The 26261-nt window shown below is 40.1% G+C and overlaps 1 protein-coding gene across 1 annotated transcript in view; it reads right to left on the reverse strand.

The window, feature by feature from the left end:
- Positions 1–26261, reverse strand: part of il12rb2 (interleukin 12 receptor, beta 2a) — a 43718-nt gene that overhangs the window by 3900 nt on the left and 13557 nt on the right. Inside the window, exons 6-14 of the mRNA XM_080196582.1 lie at positions 21928–22067; positions 20340–20487; positions 19005–19084; positions 14634–14856; positions 12838–13038; positions 11064–11165; positions 10805–10957; positions 4055–4195; positions 920–1031 (exon numbers count right to left, since the gene is read on the reverse strand). Of these exons, the coding sequence (XP_080052708.1) occupies positions 920–1031; positions 4055–4195; positions 10805–10957; positions 11064–11165; positions 12838–13038; positions 14634–14856; positions 19005–19084; positions 20340–20487; positions 21928–22067 (1300 nt within the window). The remainder of the gene's footprint in view (positions 1–919; positions 1032–4054; positions 4196–10804; positions 10958–11063; positions 11166–12837; positions 13039–14633; positions 14857–19004; positions 19085–20339; positions 20488–21927; positions 22068–26261) is intronic.

Raw genomic sequence — 26261 nt, forward strand, 5'->3', positions numbered from 1 at the left:
CATTCTCCTTTGAGCTGTCAGGCATCTTGAACAGGTGAGAAGCCAGGATGTGTTTAGTTTATTAAATGGGGTAGCTAAGAATGGGAATTTACAGTGGATGGATAATAAGCCTCATGTTATGGCAAGTCATTTATAAAAAAGTGTAAATAACTCATCAGTGCTTTGCTCCCTCCCAATTATCCCAATGGACATAACATTGAAACACTCTAAAGACAGACACAAGACAACATGCTCAATTTCATGCACCTTAGATGCAAGCAGAGCATTAAAGTCCTAACTTGGAGAATAACCACTGCTACTTTCTTGCTGTTGGGCCTGAGTGTGTCAATGTGAAAAGAGTTGTGATCTTCCAAGAGGTACACTTCTACTTCATGCACAAAGTAATGAATGAGAAATGAAAACCATGCACTAATTTATAACATAAAAAAGGAGAGTAGTTGATTCTATGCCAGCCCTCAGAACAATCCAGTCAGTTACATCCTTTACATCCACATAGCTCTGGAAGTTTAAATGTATAGTGTATAAATCAGCCCAGCTTCTTAGCTTATAAAATGAGGTTTGACCCATCTGAATTTTTTTCTACTCCCACCAAGTGGGGATTCTGGCAAGTGCCATTCATAACCTACCGCTGAACACAATTTATTTGCCACTAACCAGCTAAAAACATCCAACAAAAGGTAAAATTGAAGAAAAAATAATTGATTTCATTTGTAATAGTAAATGGCAAATCAATGCTTGAAAGAAGTTTGTGGAAAAGGTTTCAAATGAAGACTAGTAAATTATTTAATCTTTGGTAGGCCCTCTCTGGTGATTGACATCAGAGCTATTAACACCACAGAAATAATAGTGAGGTTTACACTTGAAAAGAAGCTATTAGTGAATGCACTTAATCAGAACGAGTAGATTACATTTTCTTTACCTATTTCTCACCGAATGCCATAAACAAAATCCAGAAACAATGCTAGCAAAAATGAATGTTACTGTAACAACCACCACTATGATGGTCTTGCTGTCTGAAGGTGGAAGAATACCTGGAAGAAAAGAACATTGCAGTAGTTTCAATTCATTGATCTAAATAACAACTTCGACAAACTGACAAAACCTCACTCCAATTGCAACTGTACTTCCAAAACACTGATCAAGCCCCTTTAAAACACTACCATTTATTCTTCTGTCCATCCAATTTTCTCTGCTCCTTATCCATCAAAGCCATCTGAATAATGTTGGGATATACCCACATTCTGATATCTCATCCAAGTTATCCCTCAAACGAATGTCTTGACTAAAATAATTTATATATCTTTAAAATGCCAGTCACTGGTGTGCTATCATGGGATTGTTCTTTGGGGGGGGGGGGGGGGGGGGGTGGGGAAGGGGTGGAAGAGGGTTGGGGGTAACATTGAACTTTCAGAAAGCATTTGGTGTTATAGCACACATGCTGCCCAAGAGGCAGCTTGGAGTCTGGCATCAGCAAGTTGAGTAGAATGGTCACATGTGAAAGTCTTGCAGCAGCTTTTGAAGGGCAGGCATGTAAGTATCAGAGAATCATAACAGGTTCTACCCTAGAGCAGTAAGCATCTTGTGTACAGCCTGCATCTACACTTATTCAAGAGCTTCCCACATATTTCTGACAGACAGCTCTGGCAACATAGATGCAGATCTGCTTAGGAAAAGATCAGGATTTTGCTGCAGGATTTTGGTCCCACTACTTCCCACTTCTAAATGTAAACTGACCCCTAGGCAATACTTTTGTTGACTACTCTGCTGAACTGAATTACTATTAATGCTTTAGTCAAAGACCATTGATTATGACAATGTTATTATCAGGGGTAAAATGACAGGAGATTTGAATTACACTGCTACATGCTTATTGTACACATTTATTTAGATCTGTTATGAATATCTAGTTCATGATTCATGTTGACATTTTAGAGTAAGTTCTTGTCCTGGAATAAGTAGTTTTAAAGGTTAAGGTAATTTTAAAAAGTTGAAGTTTATTTATTAGTCACAAGGAGGCTTACATTCACACTGAAATGAACTTACTGTGAAAATCCCCTAGTTACTGTACTCCAGTGCCTGTTCAGATATGTTGAGGGAGAATTTAGCACGGCCAATTCACTTAATCTACACATCTTTAGACAGAGAGGAAACCACGCAGATATGGGGAGAACGTACAAATTCCACACAGACAGTGACCCAAGCTGGGAATCGAGCCAGGGCTCCTAGTTCTGTGAGACAGCAGTGCTAACCATTGTGCCACTGCGCCAGGCTGAAACTGAAGGCCAGATTGAGGACATCCTAAAGCAGCCTACATTGTTATGGAGATGGCTAGAGCTTTTGAAAGTTTTCTAGCTTCAATTTTTTTTGGGTATTTGCTAAGGCGGCTAGCTATAGTTTGAACCTTGTATGGTTTGCAGCTCACTGCCATCTAGAAGGACAAGGGCAGCTGATACATAGGAACCTCAGCACCAGGAAGTTTCCCTCCAAGACACTCACTATCTTGACTTAGAAAAATATCACCGTTCATTTACTGTCACTGTGAAAATCCTGGAATTTTTTTCCTAGGAACACTATGGGTGTACTTATACTATAAGCTCTGCAACAGTTTAAAAACAGTAAGAAGTCTGACATCACCAGGTTTAAGTCCAACCAATTTATTTGATAGTTACCTCACAAGCTTTTGGAGTTTGCCCCTTTGTCAGGTGAACGGAGAGTTCTGGCCTCAGACATATAACAGCACAGACAGTTTACAGATTATCTATTAGAATGCGAGTCAACTAACTTGCTGATGACGACAGTATAAGTGGAAAGAGCACTAAGCACGTGTTAAAGAAATGTGTATTGTCTCCAGACAGTACAGTAAGTGAGATTTTGCAAACCCAGGTAAGTCATGGGGGTTACAGATATTGTGACATGAACCCAAGATCCTGGTTGAGACCGTCCTCGTGTACGGAACTTGGCTATCAGTCTCTGCTCAGCGACTCTGCGCTGTCGTGTGTTGTGAAGGCCGCCTTGGAGAATGCGTACCCAAAGGTCAGAAGCTGAATGCCTGTGACCGCTGAAGTGTTCGCCAACAGGAAGGGAACAGTCTTGCCTGTTTTGAGGCAAACCCTGAAAGCTTGTGAGTTTACTATCAAATAAATTGGTTGGACTTAAACCTGGTGTTGTCAGACTTCTTACTGTATTTACCCCAGTCCAATGCCAGCACCTCCACATCATGACAGTTTAAAAAGACAGCTCATCATCACTTCCTTGAGGGCAAGTAGAGATAGCAATGAATGCCAACCCAGCCAGTGATGTGCACATCCTGCAAATGATTTTTTAAAAACTGAGCATAGATAGCCACAGTAAATGAAAAATAGGCCTGCACTATAAACAGAATAAAAAATGAATTTATTCTTTGACCGTGTAAAATGCAGGTGAGATTAAGGGTGGGATTTTATGGCCTCACTCGAGTGAGACCGGAAATCCCTGCACGACATCAACAGCCATTTCTGCCCTTGGCCCACTCTGATTCCGTGGCGGGCAGGATAGTAGAATTCCAGCATTAATCTCAGTTTGAATTTTTGAGATGGAACAAAAAAGGTTGGAGTTGGCTAGTTTGAAACTACTGGAAGGAGCTGCAGTGATACCTGCAGAGTCTTACGGCAAAGAAAGCAACCAGCAGCTTGGCTTGAAAGTATTGAAGAAGTAACCAGAACAAGGGATTGAGGCATCCAGAGTCAAAAGGAGGTAAATGAAAAATTTGCATCTGCGATTAGCTGGAGCTGAGGAGAATTTCCCAGTGGATTGCAGCATACTTTTGGGTGGTCCCATAAGTAAATAATTTTAGGATTGATGTGTATTATAAGCAAATCCTTGGGGAAAGTAAGAAGTAACCTTCTGTGCATAAACAAATACTGTGAACTAGCTACGTTAAGTCTTTCATATACATTTGTTAAAAAAATTGCAGTTCTATTGGTTAAAATAAGTTATTTGAATTTCTCTAAATGTTAGCAGTCCTTAACTGGATCACAACACTTAAAACATTCAGAATTCTGTTACACTTTCTTACTTTTCTGGCCGAAGTAAAATTTGTGTTGTTCTCCGTTCTTCCCTTCACCAGCTTTCGTTAATGAGGTCATCCACACAATGTATGCCGTTCCAGGTTTCAGATTTGGAATTGTATAATTGCTGCTGGTTGGGTCAATGGCTGCTATAAAACAGCAAATAATGAATATAGATTATAGGCCCTTAACATGCCTGTTCCAATTTGTCCATCTGTTGTAATTCTGTATTATTTTCAGTCCTCTCCCTAAATTCTTCCTCCTTCTAATTGGTTATCTGACTTCCACACCAAGTGTGATCAGTTGAACTGGAATCCTGGACCATTTATTTCTCTTCTAATTGGGGCCACTGGGATAAGCAAAGCATCTGAACTGCCACCTTGGGTATCTATGCACAAAGCAGTAATTGAACATGGAGGCTTTCTGATCTTTATGACTAAGACCATGTGGAGGATATATAGTTGAGTCATATGGTGGGGAGGGGCCCATTTTCAAGTTTCTTGCATTTTAATGTCACTGAATCTAGTGACTGCACTTTGATTTTGCACGTGTTTAGAAACTATTTTTACATTGCCTCATGGAGCAAGGTGATCAGCTGAGGGGGTTATCTAACTTCTGACTATTGTAAACATCACATTCAAAAAGTGATCAAGATTAGCGAGAATAAAATAGTTGATCTGCATTTTATTCAATGGTCACAGAGTTTGGTACTTTACAAGGGTTATGCCTATTTCTTTTATAGAGTAAATCCATTTTCATCCTGACTCCTCATTATTCATGTATTCAGTGAGCTGCCAGTGTGAAACATGAACTTAATTAGCTGGAGGCAGCCGGTTAGTAGATATTTTGTGTAGAACCTTCCTTCCTGTGACATCATGGATAGGTTTTGTGGTGTGCTGATCCATTCATGATATCACGTGCAGGGAAATTCCACACTCACTGGGGTGCTTTTTTTTAGAAAGGGTACAGGTTTATCTGACTGAAAGATAAGACCCCCCCCCTTCTATTTTCCAATGTGCCCTGTCAGGCAAGGTTCCCTACAATCCAGCACATAGTTAACTCATTAAACTCACTGTCTCCCTTTGATTACTTTAAAAAGCTTTCCTAAATTATAACATGTAACAGCAAGTGAGAAATACTAACAAGCATTAGTAAACTGCATTTCTGACTGGTCACACAATTTACAGATTGTGTGACTATTCAATAAAATGCACTTTATCTTTGAAAGGCAAACTAAGGTTACATATTTGATCAGGCTATTGTACAAATAATTTTTAAATAAAAAAGGAGTAATTACTCATTTCAAATAATTAGTCATTTTAGAAGGTCGCTGTGTCAAAAATAGCCGCTAAAAGGACTAGCTGTCTGTTAAAAATCATTTTGCCTTTGAAACATTGTTTGAATCTTTGGAATCCAGCTCATCATAGACCATAGAAACCCTACAATATAGAAGGCGGCAATTTGGTTCATCGAGTCTGTACTGACCACAATCCCACCCAGGCCCTAGTCCGGTCACCCCACGCATTTACTCTGCTAATCTCCCTGCCAATAGGGTCAATTTATCATGGCCAATCAACTTAATCTGCACATCTTTGGACTTGTGGGAGGAAACTGGAGCACCTGGAGAAAACCTCTACACTGACACAGGGAGAATGTGCAAACTCCACACACAAACTGATGGAAGTCTCTTTATGCTTATAAATATATTATATGAAATGATTGGCCAAGAGCCAATTTATGGTACAAAGCCCTGAGGCAACCAGCAATTAATTGGCATATCTCTTGCACTCAACAATCCTTAGCTTCCTGGTTTCTGGAAAACCAGAGTTAAAGTAATGCTCCTTTTGAAATTTATTTATTAGTGTCGCAAGTAGGCTTATATTAACAGTGCAATGAAGTTATGTGAAAATCCCCTAGTCCCCACACTCCCGCGCCTGTTCCAATAGACTGAAGGAGAATTTAGCATGGTCAATGCACCTAACCAGCACATCTTTCAGACTGTGGGAGGAAACCAGAGCACCGGAGAAAACCCATGCAGACAAGGGCAGAACATGCAGAGATGCACAGCAAGTGACCCAAGCCAGGAATCGAGCCTGGATCCCTAGCGCTAAGAGACAGCAGTGTTATTCACTGTGCCACCCACTGTTCTTCTAGCTGTGAATTGGTAAGACAACACAGACTTGTGATTGGGTCTTCTTAGACCACACTGCTGTTGCTCATTTACCAGGAATCCATGATTGAGCTGTCAAGTGAATCTCATTTGTCTCAAAGAATTATGGAATCTTACAGTGCAGAAGGAGGCCATTCAGCCCATTGAGTCTCCACCAATCACAATCCCACCTCGGCCCTATCCCCATCACTCCATGCATTTTACCCTAGCTCGTCCCCCTGCACTAAGGGGTAATTTAGCATGGTCAATCCACCTAACTAGCACATCTTTGGAATCTGGGAGGAAGCTAGAGCATCCAGAGGAAACCCACGCGGACGGGGAGACTCCACAAACAGTGACTCAAGCCAGGAATTGAACCTGGGTCCCATGGGTTTTGATGGAATGACTAGGGAACACTTTTGGTTGGGAAGCTGGTGACAAAGATTTATCAATTCAAAACTCTCCCAAAAGAGAAAAGTTAGGAGAAGGGAGTTACACTGCCAGTTGTTCCAAAAGCTTTCTACACAGAGTGCTCAAAGCAAAGATTATTCCATCATTGAAGGAGATGTTGGATAAATATTCAGAGCAGAGGAGGAGGAAAAAAAAAAATCAGATCTTTGTGAGGAGAATGCAGCAATGGGATTAGTGCTCTTGTAAAGATTCAGCACAGACACAAAGTGTTGACTGGCTACCATTTGGACTGCTAACTTCCATGTTTCTATACATTACTAAGACTTTGAATTCCATTCACAAACAGATATTGCTCTATAATTATGGGCTTGGGCAGGAGTATGGAATTAATATAGAAGTTCACGAATGATCATATCAAATCTGGCATATGGGAGGCTTTCAAGTGTAAGTTGATGGTGATTCAGGACTGGCACACTCTGGTAAGGATGAAGTATGGCAACTTTTGGGAACCTTTGATGACTAGGCTCACAATATCTCTTGTTAAAAGCAAAAGGAAGCATTTGTCAAAGCTAGGAGGCTTGGAACCTGCAAAGCAAGTGTGGAATACAAGGAAAGTAGTAGAAAGAAATTTAAGCAGACAGTAAGGAGAGCTAAAAGGGATCATGAAAAGTCATTGGCTAGCAGGATTAAGGAAAATCCCAAGGCTTTTTATACATATATAAAGAGCAAGAAGATGGTCACAGAGAGTGTGGGGGGGGGGTCACTGTTTGTGTGGAGTCTCCCCATCTGTGTGGGTTTCCTCTGGATGCTCCAGTTTCCTCCCAGATTCCAAAGATGTGCTAGTTAGGTGGATTGACCATGCTAAATTACCCCTTAGTGCAGGGGGACTAGCTAGGGTAAAGTGCATGGAGTTATGGGGATAGGGCCGAGGTGGGATTGGGATTGGGATTGGTGGAGACTCAATGGGCTGAATGGCCTCCTTCTGCACTGTAGGATTCCATAACTCAAGGACAGGGGAGGAATTTGCGCATGGAGCCAGGAGGATATGGGTGAGGTATTAAGTGAATACTTTGCGTCAGTATTCAAAGAGAAGGACTCAGTGGATGATGAGTTTGGGAAAGGGTGTGGTAAATAGCTCGAGTCATGTTGAGATCAAAAATGAGGTGGAATTGGGGTTCTTAAAAAACATCAAGGTAGACAAGTCCCCAAGGCCTGATGAGATATACCCCAGAATACTGAAAGAAACTAGCAAGTTGTGGGCAAGGTTTTAGAAAAAATTATTAGGGATAGGATTTATAGTTATTTGGAGAGTAATGAAATGATTAGAGATAGTCAGCATGGTTTTGTGGAGGGTAGCTTGTGCCTTACTAACCTTAGAGTTTTTTGAGAAAGTGACCAAAGAGGTGGATGGGGGTAAGGCAGTTGACGTGATATATATGGACTTTAGTAAGGCATTTGATAAGGTTCACCATGGAAGCCTTCTGCAGAAATTGCAGATGTATGGGATTGAGGGCGATTTAGGAAATTGGATTAGGAATTGGCTGGCGGATAGGAGACAGAGGGTGGTGGTTGATGGTAAGTATTCGGCATGGAGTTCAGTTACGAGTGGTGTGCCTCAGGGATCTGTTTTGGGGCCACTGCTGTTTGTAATTTTTATAAATGATCTGGATGAGGGTATAGTTGGGTGGATTAGTAAATTTGCTGATGACACCAAAGTCGGAGGTGTGATAGATAGTGAGGAAGGGTGTCTTAGTCTACAGGGAGACTTAGACAAGTTGCAGAGCTGGGCCGAGAGGTGGAGAATGGAGTTTAATGCGGAAAAGTGTGAGGTAATTCACTTTGGCAGGAATAACGGATGTGTAGAGTATAGGGCTAACGGTAGGACTCTGAATAGTGTGGATGAACAGAGGGATCTAGGTGTATGTGTACATAGATCCCTGAAAGTTGGGAATCAAGTAGATAGGGTTGTTAGGAAGGCATACGGTGTCTTAGCGTTTATTGGTAGGGGGATTGAATTTAGGAGCCGCAGCGTCATGTTGCAACTGTACAAAAAACTCTGGTGCGGCCGCACTTGGAGTATTGTGTGCAGTTCTGGCCCCCACATTATAGGAAGGATGTGGAGGCTTTGGAGAGGGTGCAGAGGAGGTTTACCAGGATGTTGCCTGGTATGGAGGGGAGGTCCTATGAGGAGAGACTGAGGGATTTGAGGTTGTTTTTGTTAGAAAGAAGGCGGCCACGAGGGGACCTTATTGAAACATATAAGATGATTAGGGGTTTAGATAGGGTGGACAGTGATAGCCTTTTTCCTCGGATGGAGAAAGCTAGCACGAGGGGGCATAGCTTTAAATTAAGGGGTGGCAGTTATAGGACGGATGTCAGGGGTAGGTTCTTTACCCAGAGGGTGGTGAGGGATTGTAATGCCCTGCCTGCTGCAGTTGTAAATGCGCCTAGTTTGGGGGCGTTTAAGAGATCCGTGGATAGGTTTATGGATGGAAAAGGTTTGGTTTAGGTTAGAGGGTCATTGTTTTTTAACTGGTCGGCGCAACATCGTGGGCCGAAGGGCCTGTTCTGTGCTGTAGTGTTCTATGTTCTATGCTCTATGAAACAAGGGAATAAATTGCTGGGGCCTGAGAGGAATCTTTGTATCTCCACTAGCTGCAAGGGAGGCCCCAGAGAATTGGAGAAAAGCCAATGTTGTTCCTTTATTTAAGAAAGGTAGTAAGAATAATTGAGGCAATTACAGGCTGGTGAGCCTTACATCAGTGGCAGTAAAATTATTGGAGAGGATTCTTCAAGACAGGATTTACTCTCATTTGGGAATAACTAGACATATTAATGAGGCAATATGGTTTGTGAAGGGAAGGTCATGTCTCACTAACTTGATTGAGTTTTTCAAGGAAGTGATGAAGATGATTAATGAGGGTAGGGCAGTGCACGTTGTCCACATGGATTTCAGTAAGGCCTTTGACAAGATCCCTCATGGCAGTCTGGTGCAGAAGGTGAAGTTGCATGGAATCAGAGGTAAGCTGGCAAGTTGGATACAAAACTGGTTCAAATCACAGAAGACAGAGAGTAGCAGTGGAAGGGTGCATTTCTGAATGGAGGGCTGTGACAAGTGGTGTTCCTCAGGGATCAGTGCTGGGATCTTTGCTGTATATATATAAAAATAAATGATTTGGAGGAAAACAAAAAGTTTGATTAGTAAGTTTGCGGACAACACAAAGATTGGTGGATTTGCAGATAGCAATGAGGACCGTCAGAGGATATAGATCAGTTGGAGACTTGGGTGGAAATCTGGCAGATGGAGTTTAATCCAGACAAATGTGAGTTAACGCATCTTGGAATACAGATAGGGAATATACAGTAAATGGTAGAACTCTTAAGAGTATTGATAGGCAGAGGGATCTGGGTGTACAGGTACACAGGTCAAAGTGACAACACAGGTGGAGAGGGTAGTCAGGAAGACATATGGCTTGCTTACCTTTATCGGCCAGGGCATCGAACTTAAAAATTGGCAAGTCATGTTGCAGCTTTATAGAACCCGAGTTAGGCTGCACTTGGAATATAGTGTTCAATTCTGGTCACCACACAACCAGAAGGATGTGGAGGCTTTGAAGAGGATACAGAAAAGATTTACCAGGATGTTGCCTGGTATGGAGGGCATTAGCTATGAGGAGAGGTTGGAGAAAATTGGTTTGTTTTCACTGGAACGACGGAGGTTGAGGGGCGACCTGATAGAAGTCTACAAGGTTATGACAGGCATGTACAGAGTGGATAGTCAGAAGCTTTTTCCCCAGAATGGAAGAGTCAATTACTAGGGGGCATAGATTAAAAGTGCGAGGAGCAAAGTTCAACGGAGATGTACAAGGTAAGATTTTTTTTTAGAAACACATAGGGTGATGGATGCCTGGAACTCACTGCCAGGGGAAGTAGTGGAAGCAGGTACGATAGTGACTTTTAAGACGCGTCTTGACAAATACATGTATAGGATGGAAATAGAGGGATACTATTCCTGGAAGGATAGGGGGTTTTAGTTTAGTCAGGCAGCATGATCAGTGCAGGTTTGGAGGGCCAAAGGGCCTGTTCCTGTGCAGTATCTTTCTTTGTTCAAATGCTGGAGAAGACTCAAGGGGACCATATAGTTTATTCCTGCTCTTATTTCTTATGCTCTGAACCACTATTTCTCTGATGTACATACTATAGATTTCAGGCTGTTTCTCAGAATTCTCCTCCTGCAAGTAGATGGTGTAGCTCTTGATGCAGCCCATTCTCTGGTCTTGTGGAACATTATTCCAGAATATTGTAGCAATGTTGTGCTTGGTGAAGACTACAGGACCTGACCGTGGTGCTGCTAAATAAAAAAATTGTTAAAAGCCTTGATTAAAATAACATCTCATTATCAACAGCTCATGACGCTCATTTACTCAAGGTTTGAATTTTGCCACTACTTTAAATACCTTCTTGCGCCGAGTAGCTCTGAGTTGACAGGGGTGTTCCCGCCCCACTTTCATAAATGGCATAGACGGAGATCCGAAAACAGGTCTTGGGCTTTATGTTTTCTGCAATATGCAATACAGTAGGATTGTAGTTATAACCAAAAGTACTCAGTTTTGCCGAAAGTACGAGGAGGGGGGTGGGAGGGCAACAACAGACACTTTGTGATTGCTTGTTGCAAGAAAACCTGGGAAAATCTTTGCGTATCTCTCATACTTGTGGGCAACTTGTTATAAGAAAAGGAGTAAGTCATTCAAACCCGCAGACCTGCTCTGCCATTCAATTAATCCATGTTGCTAGTCTGTTTTGAACTCCACGTGTCCATTTTGGTTCCCTAATGTTTAATACCCTTCCATAACAAAAATAAATCAATCAATCTTAGTTTTGAAACTTACTTTCAATTGACCAACCTTCAATTTTCAATTGCTGTAACATCAATAGATTTTTTTCATGTGTGTGAAGTGCTTCAGCCCTGAATAGCCAAGCTCTAATTTCAAGACTCTGCCCCTTTGTTCTGAATGCCTGCCCCCAGAGGAAATAATAATTTGCTATCTGCCTTATCAAATCATTTAACCATCTTAAACACTTCAATTATCTTCCCTCATTGCTCATTATCCTTTTTCCTGCTATAGCCTGTCGTGTCTCTTTTTAATTGGTAGGGTGTGCATTTCCTCCACTTTGTTCCTCTCCCTTTAGCATTCAGGGCCAAGTTACGGGGTGGACAAAGTTTCCATGCAAATTGGGAGGGTTGGTGTTCTCCATTTCTGCCAGACTTCCTGTGACTGTTGGGCCTCTTGCACACAAGTTGTGAGGCTATTGGGATTGAGGATTTGAGTTTCAATGTTACTGTACTCTGTGACAAGTGATTCCAACTTGAATTCCAATCAGTGCAATATCAGTATACACTTGTCCTATTGCCACGTACACTTTGTTTATTTTGTGATACATTTACTGCTCACACAGAATTATCTGATTTTCTGCCTGGCAGAAACAGGCAGTGGTGTTATGAAAATGATGTTCAATCCACTCAATGTCTCCATCATTGTGACCTTGGCAATGCTTCCCACCTCCAGTCTACAGCTGCGCAGGCCTAAGTTGAACAATAGAGATGCTCATCAGCATTCTATGACGTACTGTGGAGCAGTCATTTTTTTCATGTCATTATTCAATTCTTGCCTTCTGTTTCGTTCAGACACTATGCTGCCAAGTGTTGCCAAACTTTCCTGTTTGTATTTCAGATTTCCAGTACCTTCAATACTTTGCTTTTTGATCAAGTTAGGCTTACTAACTTGAGCGATGTCTTTCTTCCAAACCATGAAGAACGAACAATTAGCGGTATCTTTATAATTAGTCTGAACTGCCAAAAGTAGGGTTCGAAAATGTAAAAAAGTTGCCTAACAAATTTTTCAATCTTCAGTGGAACAAAGCAACAATAGGTGAGAGTCTTTCTTTGTTGAAATAGTCAAAGCACATAAGCTTGAAATACTTGGGAAGCAATCCTGTTTGAACAATGGGTCAGAGGATTAATTTTGAAGTATTGCTATGTCGTACACAGGGGTGTAAAAAATCTGTCACACAACATAGAGCATATTAAAAACTGAAAATGAGCAGACCTCTGATCTCACATTCTTGTGGAATTCGGTCTTTAAAGAACATGAAGATGACTCTGAAGGATGTTTGACTGGTACTGATTGGATGAAGAAATTTATTACTTAAAAAAATAATGACCCACTTTACCTGTTAACATAGCTGAACATTTCTGAGGAGGAACTTTAATCCAACTGATATTCAGATTAACTTTGTCATTTATTTCTGCCCATTCCACTACATATCCTTTCACTGGGGTTGACTGGCTGTGATTTTCTGGCTTCATCCACTCAATTGAGAACTGGTTGTTTCCATCATAAATCGCTGAGATATTTCTTGGTGGAGGAAGATCTGTCAACAAAAAGTGAGTAGATTCCTTTAGACATGTACAAGTGCAGGTTTTTCTTTGGGCACACAGCATTTATTGGGTGAGTAGTTGTACCATACAGCTCAACAACATAATCAAATATCTGGTCTGTGCCAAGTTATTTCAGCCAGTGAATGGATAACATCACTCCAAATGACCTGAACATCTTAAGAGTTAGAGAGGGAATATCAGACACGATGACCGGTTTAACGAGTGACAGCATGGGTAGCTGCTTGACGCTTGTGACAAAGTGGGAACTTTGCACCGAGCTCCCAGCTACCAAAGTTTCTCACTGCGATTATAAACTTACACCCCAACAATTGAATGAACCACATCTGCAGATCACCTTGCTACGAGAGTTTAATCTTCCAGCTTTGGACAATAGAGTATTTTAAATGGTTGTTCAATGTGCAGTGATACAGTCCTTCCTCAGTTTTCCACTACCTTCAGAATATACTTATGTGGAAGAGGATTCCAGTGAAGGAAAAAAAGTTTGGAGTTGAGTTATGATGCTTTCTAATATGACATTCGATATAGAAGAAGCAACTTAACTTCCTGCGACTGAGATGCCATTAGTCTGGCCAGAGTGAGGCGGAAATCCTGTTTGCATTGGGTTCAAAGAAACTCAAGACCATAATCTCAAGTCATGCATCTGCAGTAATTTATAAGCAGACATCAGGATCATTATACAGCGGCTTTAGTTTGCCAAATAGTGAGTAAATAGCCCCGGAATTGTAACAGAGAACCTTGTTCTATATCGGCGCAACTCGTGGGCCGAAGGGCCTGTTTGTGCTGTAGTGTTCTATGTTCTATGTTCTATATATCTGCTACTAGGCCACATGAATTCTTCTGTCTTTATATAAGGTCAACTGCATGGATCGATATGCCATTAGAGTGAAATGAGGTATGGAGAGGAGGCTTATGTACAGAGCAAACACCAGCACAGACCCATGGGACCAACATAGGAATTAGGCACAGAAGTAGGCAAATTCAGTCCTTTGATTGGCGGAGCAGGCGCAATCAAATCATGGCCGATCTCTCCCTGGTCTAAAATCTATTCCCCACTTATTCCCCATGTTCCTTTTTAAGGAATTAGAAATATATTATCTCCTTCTTGAAATCATTTAACAATTCAGACTCCACCATGCTCTGGGGCAGCACGTTCCAAATGGCCTTTTCCTATGTTGTAAAATTCTACATAATTGTAAGAGGCAATTTCAACCAATATCTCCAACCTGGATACTATTTAGTGCTTTGTGCTGGAATTATGAACGTTAGGTGAAGAAAGAATGATGTTTAATACGATGACCTGCGCAATTAAATGTCCAGCCAGTACATACAAAGAATGGTCATTTGAACAGGGAATACTAGATTTGTAGAACTAGGCTAGCACAAACCAAGGTTTTCAGGAGAGGGATGGTTTGGGGTGGGGGAAGAATAGGAGACAATTGAGCAAAAGAACAATCTGTTAATGTTTCTTTTCAGCTTTTTTCCTTACCAACAGTTACCTTTCATTCTCTAAAAACTGATGCAATGTGGCAAGAAAGTCTGGTGTTAAAAATAAAGGCCTTTCTTTTACCTGCAAGACATGATATGTTGAGTTGAGTAGGTGGTGAATTCCCCTTGGAGTTGTAAGCAGACACAGTGACAGTGACAGTACAGCCAGTTCTGGGAATTTTCATAGTGTACCAAGTGTTGTTCACTGTTTCCCCTGCCCCGACGGTTGATTTTCTCTGTGTGTTTTCCCAAACGTTTACAGTATAATGCAGAATTCTTCCTCTGCTTTCAAGCTTCTTGAGGGTCTATGATAGTAAAAACTATTTTATTAATTTTCTCTTCTTTTGTATTTAAGTCTAAAAAGATGTCACTTTACTTTAAAAGTAGACACTGCTTTCTTCCAATGCTCTCCAGTTCACGGAAAGGAAATAATCACATTCTGGAACTAATGTTTTATCAATTTTCTTTCACCTTAGAAGTGATTTGTGCATTTATTTTGTTGAGGAGATTCTAGGGAATTGAACACTGCTTCAATGTGTACACCCAACACAATGTCAACACCACGAGCTTCCAAATCAGCTAGCATTAAAGACCATGACTTAACATCAGCTCCAGAACAGCATCATCCTTCACTCCAGTATGCCATAATTATTTCCCAACATAATTCTTTGAGTGAGGTTACCAAAATGTAAGGCAGGTTTTCTGCATTAACCTTAGCATCACAGTAAGGAAAATCCCAGCTAAGTTCATCATCATGTGAGAGATCAGACAGATACCAAAGTGAATATTGCAATTTCTTCTTGGTATAACAGGAACCTTCAGAATGTTGGTTTAGATTGATTATTTTTTATTTGGTGGGCAAGGCCAGCATTTATTGCCCATCTCAAATTGCCCTCGAGAAGGTGGTAGTGAGCGGACTTCTTGAACTGCTAGAATCCATATAGTCTAGGCACACCCCCACTGCTGGTAGGGAGTCCCAGGATTTTGACCCAGCGACAAAGAAGGAACAGGGATATCTTTCCAAATTAGGTTGGTGAGTGACCTGGAGTGGAACCTCCAGTTGGTACTGTTCCCATGTACCTGCTACCCTTGTCCTTCCACAAGGTTGTGAATTTGGAAGGAGCCTTGGTGAACTAGCTATGATTAGAAATCTTGGTGGTGTCTTGGCTTGATTATTTAACAGACTATGCATATGGAGTGAGAGCATGAAGTTGTGATTTGTGCATTTATTTTGTTCTTTATGCCTAGTCATGATTTTACTATTCTGGATGAGTACAGATTGGAAGTCAAACTGTTTCTCACAGCAGGAATAAAAACCAAAAATGGATCAGCTCCATGTACCATAGTCCATAGGCAAAAGATAAAACACTTTCTAAATGGTGAAATTCTAGAAGTGGTGGAGATCGATTGTATAGATTATTAACATGTCATCAACTAGTACAGAAAATAATCAAAGAATGCTGGCCTTTATAAATTGAGAGGAATAGAATACAAGGGGATGGAAGTTATGCTTCAGCCCTGCCCACTTATCAGGAAAATGGTATGTGCTTCATAGGTAACCTAATGGTGCAAAATGCTATCACGTCTCTTTCTACTTAATTTGTAATTCTGCTGTCTGTTCTTTTCAACTTTCTCTTTAGGTTTTAAAGATGTGTGGACAATGCATACTCCTCCTCTTCCTTTGTCATCACTCTGCTGAAATCAGGACTTAAACATTGCTGTGAAGATTCATTTACCCAGCTCCTCAAAGCTCCAGCCTTTAATACAAGCTCGATCTCATCTAACTGTTTACTTCCTGATTTACCTTTTCTTAATTAAAAATTCTTTGGAACACTGATGGGTTTCATTCATTTAATCTTTCATTTAGGAACTTTTAAAATTTAAAAACAGGTTGACTGAAGGATATCATGCTAAATATCCATTTAGTGGATTTGTTTTCTCCACATTGGGATTAGTTGAACCTGAAAGAAGAACAATGATTGAAACTCTAAATGACAGCCAAAATATCATTATTTAAAATGACAGGGGTAATTGTTATTTAGATGCAGATAGGCTGATTTCAAGCTATGAACACCAGAGGAAATTAAATAGAGAAAAAGAGTACCTTCTATTTCAGTTTTGCAATTTTTATACAAGTAGAGGCTATAAGAAATAGACATTTAAGTAAGTCAGTCAAAAGTGAATTAACTTGGATATATATCTATTTAAGTATAGGATTGAAGATTACAGATCAAGTATTTCAGTAGGTTCTCCCAGAATCTAGGTATGTGTGATGCTGCTGGTCAGAATTGAAGGTATGAGTATTCAGCCTTTGTTTACTCATTTGTGGGACATGGGTGTCACAGGCTGGCCTGCATTTATTGCCCATCCTTAGCTGCCCTTGAGAGAAAGTGGTGGTGAGCTGCCTTCTTGAATCGCTGCAGTCCATGTGCTGTGAGTTGATCCACAATTCTGTTAGGGAGGGAATTCTAGGATTTTGACCCAGTGACTGCGAAGGAATGGTGATACATTTCCAAGTCAGAATGGAGAGGCTTGGATGGGAATTTGCAGGTGGTGGTGTTCCCATTTTATCTGCTGCCCTGTCCTAGATGGAAGTGGTTGTGGGTTTGGAAGGTGCTGTCTAAGGATCTTTGGTGAATTGCTGCAGTGCAGCTGCTGAGTGTCAGTGGTAGAGGGAGTGGTTGTGGTACCAATATTAGTTTTATATATATTTACATTCAAATTTATTAATATTCAGTATTCATAAAAATTACAGATTTGATTTTGAATTTGACAGTTGAGTCAAAATTGTCATTGCGACCCGTCACTCATTTTAGAGATCACAATGTTAATTCCCATCATCCAGTTTTACCCACAGACAACATGTTGAAAATCTATCCCAGTAAACTTGAAGTGTACCCTTTTTGGGAGGATAGATATCAGCATTTTGTTCATGGAGTTTAAAGTTGGGCAATTATATCACATGACCGAGTGAACACAATGAGAGCATGATTGAGAAAAAATTGCAAGAAGATCTTCCTGATAAACTAAGATAGTTTTCTATTATTTTTCAGTTCTTAAATGTGCTACTACTTTATAGCTACAACTGTGATCAGTCAGATACCTACAAAATCCCACACAGCAAAAACTGTACATTCACATGTTGGTGTTAAAGAGCAGCCACAAATTAAATGATTGTGTTTAGGATTGATGTTATAAACTACAGAACCCTGATTGAAATTCAACCCCTGATCTTTAATATCAGACCTGAATGTGAATCTAATCTTTAACACCTTAAGCACGTTTGATATCATCTGAAATTAATCAGCTTATCTGATATAATGCTCTCTAACAGAAAGGTTCATTTGATAGATGAACATTCTTTTTGAGTTTATACCCAGCATTTATCAGAGGAATTCCAAGAATGCAGAATATCAATATATAGAGTAGGATTCTCCAATTTTGTTTGCTCCACCAACACTGCCAGTGAGAATGGAGAATTTGGCACTTAGCCTGTCACAACCTCAGGACATCTCCAAGCAGATTACAGAGAATGAAGTGTTGCCATTTGTAGTAATGCAAAGGCTAACAGAATGGCTTTCGATGGCAAATAAGTGTCCTATACAAATTATTACACATTTATACAAATGCCCTGCCTACTTAATTGTTTTCTTTGTATAGCTATACTAATGCAACGGTACAAACATACACTAAATCCTGGAACTGCAACTATCATTAAACAGCATCATTTTTAACACAAATCCCAGTGCACAATGCATATTCATTTACCAAAGCACAAGTTGGTGTATATATTTTAAGGATTCCTGCCAGAGTAGGTGCTCCTTAAACCAACAATATACCAAGACTACTTTGAGGATGTAACAGAAGGAAGCAGAGCTGAACAGGAGACGACTCTAGGGATTTGTTTCTTTAATGTAGGCATTATTCGCTGTATGAGTTTAAGAAATAGCAAAATGGTAAAAGCTCAATATGCAGGCCAGAATTTTCCAGCCCCTTGTGGTGGGTTTTCCAGCACTGAGGTGGCTGACCATTGGTTGCTGGCAGGACCTTCCAGTCCTGCTGAAGTCAAATGACCATCTGCGTTGCTTGCTGGCTGTGCCGCCAGGGAACCCGTTGGGTGGGGTGGGGGTGGGGTCAACTTTGGTAGGACCAGAAGATCTTGTCAGTGGGAACGGTCAGAGAGAAAAAAAAAAAATCGGGGCCTAGAACTGTTTGTCCCTTGACCCTGTGATCACTGGCCAAGATTCAGTGCATTGATTGGTAATCCAGCACATAAAATTGGGACATCTGGTTTGGTATATAATGGGGTGAAGTCAATTATTTTTATAAAACTAATGATCATCACAAAAGCAAATCTTCTCAACATTACTCTTATTCATATTTACCTGGAGTATAACTAGACATTGAATTATTTCCAGAATGATTCATTGGTTTAGCAATTGAAATTTCTTACCTTCCAGAAGAGAGTCACTAGCAGGTTGTTAGGATCTGATGGGTCTATTGTGTACCAGACATCCAATTGTCCTATGGGAACTAAGCGATGACAAAAAAGAAACCAACTGAAATTACATTATACCCTGAAGTTAAAAGTTAATGTATATTCATTGTAAACACTCATTATTTTGTAGGCTTCACTGAATGGATTCCTCTTCAGCACAGTAATCCTCCATGAGCAGTTTTAGTAGTGATAAAATAGATTTCAACCAGTATCATGCACCAATATCAATAACATAGCCAATATGGAGGCCTGGGTTAGATAGTTACAAAATTACCCATTTGCTAAGTTCTTAAGTGACTATCCATCCTCTCAGAATAATGATAAAATCTTTGGTGCAACAAGTAAGAATTGTATTGCATATATACTACACTCAATCTATGACATTTTGCATCTAATACATTTCAGAGAATGCATTCTGACATGTTCATGCATTTTAATTTTTTTAAAAAACGTCAGTGTGTGTATTGCGGTCATTAAGTATGTGCCAGAACTGACAGGAATTTATTTACACCCACTGAACTCTAGTGTATCTGCTGACTATACTGTAATTGTATTACTGTATCACAAAAACAATTGATTTAATAATGAAAGAAATTTTCAATGCATTTCACACCTTTGGTCAAATCACTCGTGCATCATAAAGAAACTAACAAGATCAGCGTTCTGCTTTGTAACTGATCAGAAGCTATTTGAGTCAGGAGATGCAGTGTGAAAAGTACAGTGCAGGTTACCTGCAAACAAGCACCCAGCTCACACTGGTCCCAGAAAACCACTCGCTCATCTAGGAGAGCATTTAGATTTTCAAAGGGTTTGTTCTGCAAAATTCTGGTGCCTCATCCAAGTAATACTGTTCTTCATACACAAACTAGTACAGTGAATGTTGGCAAAATATTTGACTATTCAGATTGCAATCCTCTCATCACCTGACTTCCCACATGCATGTTCCAGGAAGAGTCCAGAGATAATGCTTAGGAGCAGAAGCTCAGAGATACTGTTGCCATGGCCCCATCACTAGATCAGTTAATTCAATCCAAAATAAGGGAAAAAAAACAGGTCCACTTTGCTTGGCTCATTATCACCTCACTTACCCACAGATTATGGCAGAGACTTTCTCCAATTTCCTTTTGTCTTAATTTCTTTCATTTTAAGCAGTTTATATAAATTTATAATTAGGAAATGGTGATGTGCATCTCCACAACTAATTTAGAACAATGCTCACACAGTAAAGGAATCATTTCACAGAGTTGACACAAAATAAATCCAAAGCACAGCAATGGAGGGGAACTCTACCTGCCTCTGGTGTCTTGTTTACAAAGGGGAGACTCCAGTCACTCCATTGTCCTCGGGTGTAATGAAACTTAGAGCGAACCTGGAACTTGTATTCTGTGAAATGCTCTAAATCAGGCACTTTGCAATTGGTCGAATTGACTAAGAATTTCTGAAACCAAAGCAGAAAGGAGTAAAAGTTAACATTCTTAAAGTTTATTTGTTAGTCACAAATAAGGCTTACATTAACACTGCAATGAAGTTACTGTGACATTCCCCGAGTCACCACTCTCTGGCATCTGTTTGGATCAATGCACCTAACCAGCATGTCAGACCAGAGCACCCAGAGGAAAACAGCGAACATGGAGAGAAGTGCAACTCCACACAGATTGTGACTCTGGTACTGAGGCAGTGGTGCTAACCACCATGTCACCATGCTGCCCCCAGTGTAAAATGCTTTAGCAAACAAAAAAAAAGAATTTGCATGAAGGGCTATTGAACCTCACAAAAACCTGGTTTGCTTGCTTAAAAATATAACCTATTTTGATCCAAATCTTGCAAAGAATGTTAGTTGCTTTCAACTGTTGGAATGAATGGGAGAAATTATGGCACATAATAGATCCTGTAGACAATGGCATATAGAACATAGAACACTACAGCACAAACAGGCCCTTCGGCCCACAAGTTGCGCCGATCACATCAACACCTATCTATAACCCCCGATCCCATAAAACCCCATATACTCATCCAGAAGTCTTTTAAAAGACCCCAGCGAGTTCGCCTCCACCACCACTGACGGCAGCCGATTCCACTCACTCACCACCCTCTGAGTGAAAAACTTACTCCTAACATCACTTCTGTACTTTCCTCCCCGCACCTTAAATCTGTGTCCTCTCGTAGTGACCATTCCAACCCGGGGAAATAGCTGGAAATATTGCTGGTGGAAACAGGAAAAGCTGGGCTGGGCACCAATCAAGGGAAAGTCTCTTGTATTAGTATGACCTGAGTTTATCATTTAGCATGCATATGGTTATCCTCTATATCCTCCTCAGGTTGTTGGGCAGATAACATAGGTATAACATTCTACCCTTCAACTCCTGCTTTTGTCCTTTATTGTAGGAGGGTTAGTGGGTGGGTGCCATTTATCACTGGTGCAACCTGGCTTCTCCCCATTGTTTCCATGAAAACCCTATTGTGCCGTGCTTGAACAGAATGGGGAAAAACAGTGAGGAAATAGCAAAAGTAGTGGCAGAAGCAAAAAAAAAATCCTAAGTTGTTGTAGAAACAAGGATTGCAGAAATCCTTAAAATACCTAACATTTGTAGCAACACAATGTCCATTTTTTTATGGGCATCATAGCTACTGAAGTGGAGGCGACGGGAAGTGGGAAGTGGAAAGTGGAAAGTGCAATGTTAATGCTTGATCTTAATGAGTCAGAGAATGGCGAATAGAGGCGCACTAAAGTGATGGGAATGCAGCGCGCTAATCACTATCACACACTTACCAAGTACTTCTGTCAAATCAAATAGTACATGGTGAGAAATGTGAGCTTTTCTAAGTTATCATATGGAAATACCCCTGGAATAACTGATTTCAAATAAATAAATGTTACCTTTTCCCATTTGCTGGAAGTACTTTGACAGTAGATTTCAAACAACTCTGTGTTCTGATAGTCTTGCCAATATACCGTAGCAATTGTCGGTGAACTGCTGCTGAATTCAACGTTACTGATATTGGGAGGCTTGGGTTTCACTGAAAACAAATCAGTTGAAGCTATAGTTACTCTATTTACATCAATATATTGATTAATAAATAAGACCAGGCACTGATTAAGTGTAGAAATTAAAATGTATGTGCATTATTTCTGACAGATGTAAAGTCCCAAAACATACGCTATGAGATGTTTGCATATAAATGCTTGATGTGCTCAAAGAAATTGTTTACCCACTATTATAAACACTGGCAATAGCTCACTGATTTTCACCATCTTACTGTTTTCATAGGTGTAAGTCTTGGTTACATCCACTTGTCAGAGGGGACAGGATTTATACTTCTTCACCTCAGACAGACTCTGGAATTCTGGATTGCTAGTCAGTGGGATACCCATATCCTGTGGGTGCTCCTTTCTCACTTTGTACATTATGGGAGCTCACAAAACCTTTCCTCTTGAAAGGACAGAGCATGAAGAAAAAAACCATCTTCTCTATGTGCTTTCATATCCCTCAGCAGAAATCTAGGGACTCAATGCTCAATTTTATAGAGACAACACCAAAGTGATTAGGTTCCCTGCACAAACAAGTCATTTGAATGTGATTACAATGTCACAAAATCAATACTGATGTGCAAGGCAGTCGAGGCAAAAGATTGAACTGTTCATCACAGCATCCAGCTGTTCCTCAGACAATTATATTTACCAACCTAACCAGAGGTTCATTCCAGTGGCTGATGAATCTTTAATTAAGAAGTTTGGAACAACAGCTACATTTCACTCATCTCTAAATTGGAGTTCTGTAATGTATTTAGGACTCTGATGCAAGATCAAGCCAAAGGTTCTGAACAGAGTACAAAAATCATCCATCCTTAAAATAGTCTGCAGGAGGTCGCTCAGAAAACACCAGGGTTTTTTTTCTGTTCTTATAAACTTTTTTTAAACTCAGGAGGAGTATGCATACTCTCGCACTCTTTCTAACCCCTCTTACTGGGATCTGTCTTTCCCTGCCTTTATTATTTTTCCAGCCTTTATTATTTTTCCAGCAGCTTGGCTCTATGGGAAGAGCTGCCAGATTTTGCATTATTCCCCATTCCCCCATCCTAATCAGTGATACTTGTCAGTAATTAGCATAAGAACTAGGAGCAGGAGTAGGTAATTCAGTCCATTGGAGTCTGCTCCACCATTCAATATGATCATGGCTGATCTCATCTCAGCCTCAACTCCACTTTTCTCCCATTCTCCATAACTCTTCAACTCATTACTCAATAAGAACCTGTCTACCTCCTCCTTAAATCAAAGTCCACTGCACTCCAGGGTAGTGAATTCCACAGATTCACACTTTGAGAAAGGTAGGTTCTCCTCATCTGTTTCAAATCTGCTACTCCTTATCCTAAAGCTATGACCTTTTGTTCTTGATTGCCCCACAAGAGGAGGCATCTGCTCTACATCTACTTTGCCAGTACCATTATTATCTTACATACATTAATTAGGTCTCCTCCCAATCTTCTGAACTCTCCTGAATATAAGCCTAAACTGCCCAATCTCTCTTTGTAAAACAAACCCCTCATCTCTGGAAACAATCCATTGAACCTCCTTTGAGCTATCTCTGATGCCACTACATCCTTGTTCAAGGGGACCAAAACTGTATCCAGTACTCCAACTAATCTCACCAAGCTATGACTAACACTACATTCTGCACTCTCTTGTTTCCTTCTCTATGAAAGGTATGTTTTGTCTGTATAGCGTGCAAGAAACAATACTTTTCACTATGTTAATACATGTGAAAATAATAAATCAAATCAAAATATATCTGTATACCAGTTTTCTGCAACTTGTGCACAAGGCCACCCAGATCCCTCAGCACTAAAGCACCCTGAAATCTCTCTCCATTTAGATAAAGTTGCCTTTCCATTTTTCTGACCAAAATGGATAACTTCACACTTAGTCACTTTAAAGTCCCATCTGCCACATTTTGGCCCACTTATCTAACTATCTACATCCATTTGTAAATTTCTTATTTCCTCTTTGCCTTTTTATTATCCCACCTATTTTGATGTCATCTGCAAATTTAGCTATAGAGCCTTCTATCCCTGTATCTAAGTCATTAATATGGATTGTAACTAGTTGGGGCTCTGAGGACTGAATCCATGGTGCCCTGGTTACATGTTGCCAGCCAGAAAAAGACCCATTTACCTTGGCTATCTGCCCTTCTGTCACTTAGCCAGTCTTCTATCCAAACTAACCCCATGTGATCTTACTTCATGCATTAGCCATCTGTATGACACCTTATTAAGCACCTTCCTGAAGTCCAGATATAGTACATCTGCAGGATCCCCATTATTCACTTGGCTTGTCACATCTTCAAAGAACTTGAGCAAATTAGTCAAACATGATTTACTCTTCATAAAACCATGAAGACTCTGATGGATTGCCAATTGACTTTTCAAATGTCTTGTTAACACTAAATAATGGATTCTAACAATTTCCCAACAGATATTAAACTAACTGGTCTATAGTTTCCTACTTTCTTCCTCCCCCCATTTTTTTGGATAAGGACATTACCTTTGCATTTTTCCAATTCAGGGGATCCTTACCTGCATCCAGGGAATTTTGGAATATTTTAATCAGAAGATCCACTATCTCCATTGCCACTTCCTTTAATACCCTAGGATGTAGGTAATCAGGCTCTGGGAACTTGTCTGCCTTCAAACCCAATGATTTGTTGAGTGCTATTTCCCTACGAATGATGATTGTTCAAGTTTCTCCCTTTCAATTTCTTTTGCATTACCTGTTACTATTGGGATAGTAATAAATATCCTCCACCAGTGAAAACAGAGGCAAAATATTGATTCAGCATCTCTGCCATTTGTGTTCCCAACTATTAATTATTCGTTCTCATCCTCCAAGGGACCAACATTCACTTTAGCTACTTCCCTCCCTTTTATATGCTTATAGAAGCTTATGCTATTCTCTTTTATATTCTATGTTAATTTTCTTTCATAACTTTTTAATAACCCTTTATTGGTTTTTAAAAGTTTCCCAAACTTCCAGCCTGCCACTGACCTTTGCAATATGGTATGCCTTAATTTTTGCCTTTAACTTGCTTAGCCATAGATGTTTTATCCCCCTCACATTCATTCTTCCTGTCTGCAATACATTTTAGTTGTGAGGAATTGAATATCTCCTTAAATAACTGCCACTGCTCATTAACTGTCCTACCTTTCAGTCTTCCTGCCCTGTCCACTCAGGCCAAGTCTATCCTCATGCCTATATAATTACCTTTGTTTAACTCCAAAATGCAAGTGTGGGACTCCAGTTTGAATTCTCTCATGCTATGATCACCATGAGAGGGTCCTTAATTATGGAGTCATTAATTAATCCCTACTTATTGCACCAAATCCAATAGTCTGCTCTCTGGTTGGTTCCATAACATAATGCTCCAAGAAACAATCACTAATACATTCAATGAACATTTAAGGCTATCCTTGCCAATTTGATTAATCCAGTCTATGTGCATATTAAAATCACCATTATTGCCATACCTTTCTTGCAAGCCTCCAGTATTTCCTGGTTTATACTGTGCCTGACCTATAGATTACTTCCACTAGGGACTTTTCCTTTGCTGTCTCTTATTTCTACTTGGGCTGATTTATCTCTTGACCTCCAGTGCTTATATAATTTCTCATTACAGCATTGATCCTTTCCTTCACCAACAAAGCTACACCACCTCCTTTTCCGTTTTGTCTATCATTCCAAAATACTGAGTACCTCTGGATATTAGATTCATGGGCCTAGTCTCCTTGCAGCCCTTTGTCTCTATTTGCAATGTTAACTCATTAATTTTGTTCCAAATGCTTTGTGCATTCAAACATAAGGCTTTTAAGTTTGTTCTACTATCAAATTTCCCTACTCTTGTATGATCCTTGTTACAAAATAACTTCACACACTCTGTCTCTTCTTTTCATTTTCTGGTAACTATTATTTAATATTGATCATTTGTTAATTTTAATTAAGTGAAGTTTCATTATCAAAGGTCCTCCTCTTAATCACATTAAAAGGTTAGTGAATTTACCCCATCCACCATCTGCACAGTGTGTGGCTGACATGAAAATCCCCCCAGTCTATTTATTGGACAGTTCAAATAGCTCAAGGAATCCCTGCAAGAGCAGCAGACAGGGACAGGATTCAAGTCCTTTTTAATTCATTCATAGGAAGTAGGAATCATTGGCTAGGCC

Source organism: Carcharhinus amblyrhynchos, chromosome 9, assembly GCF_965287045.1.
Source record: "Carcharhinus amblyrhynchos chromosome 9, sCarAmb.v2.hapA, whole genome shotgun sequence".
NCBI lineage: Eukaryota > Metazoa > Chordata > Chondrichthyes > Carcharhiniformes > Carcharhinidae > Carcharhinus > Carcharhinus amblyrhynchos.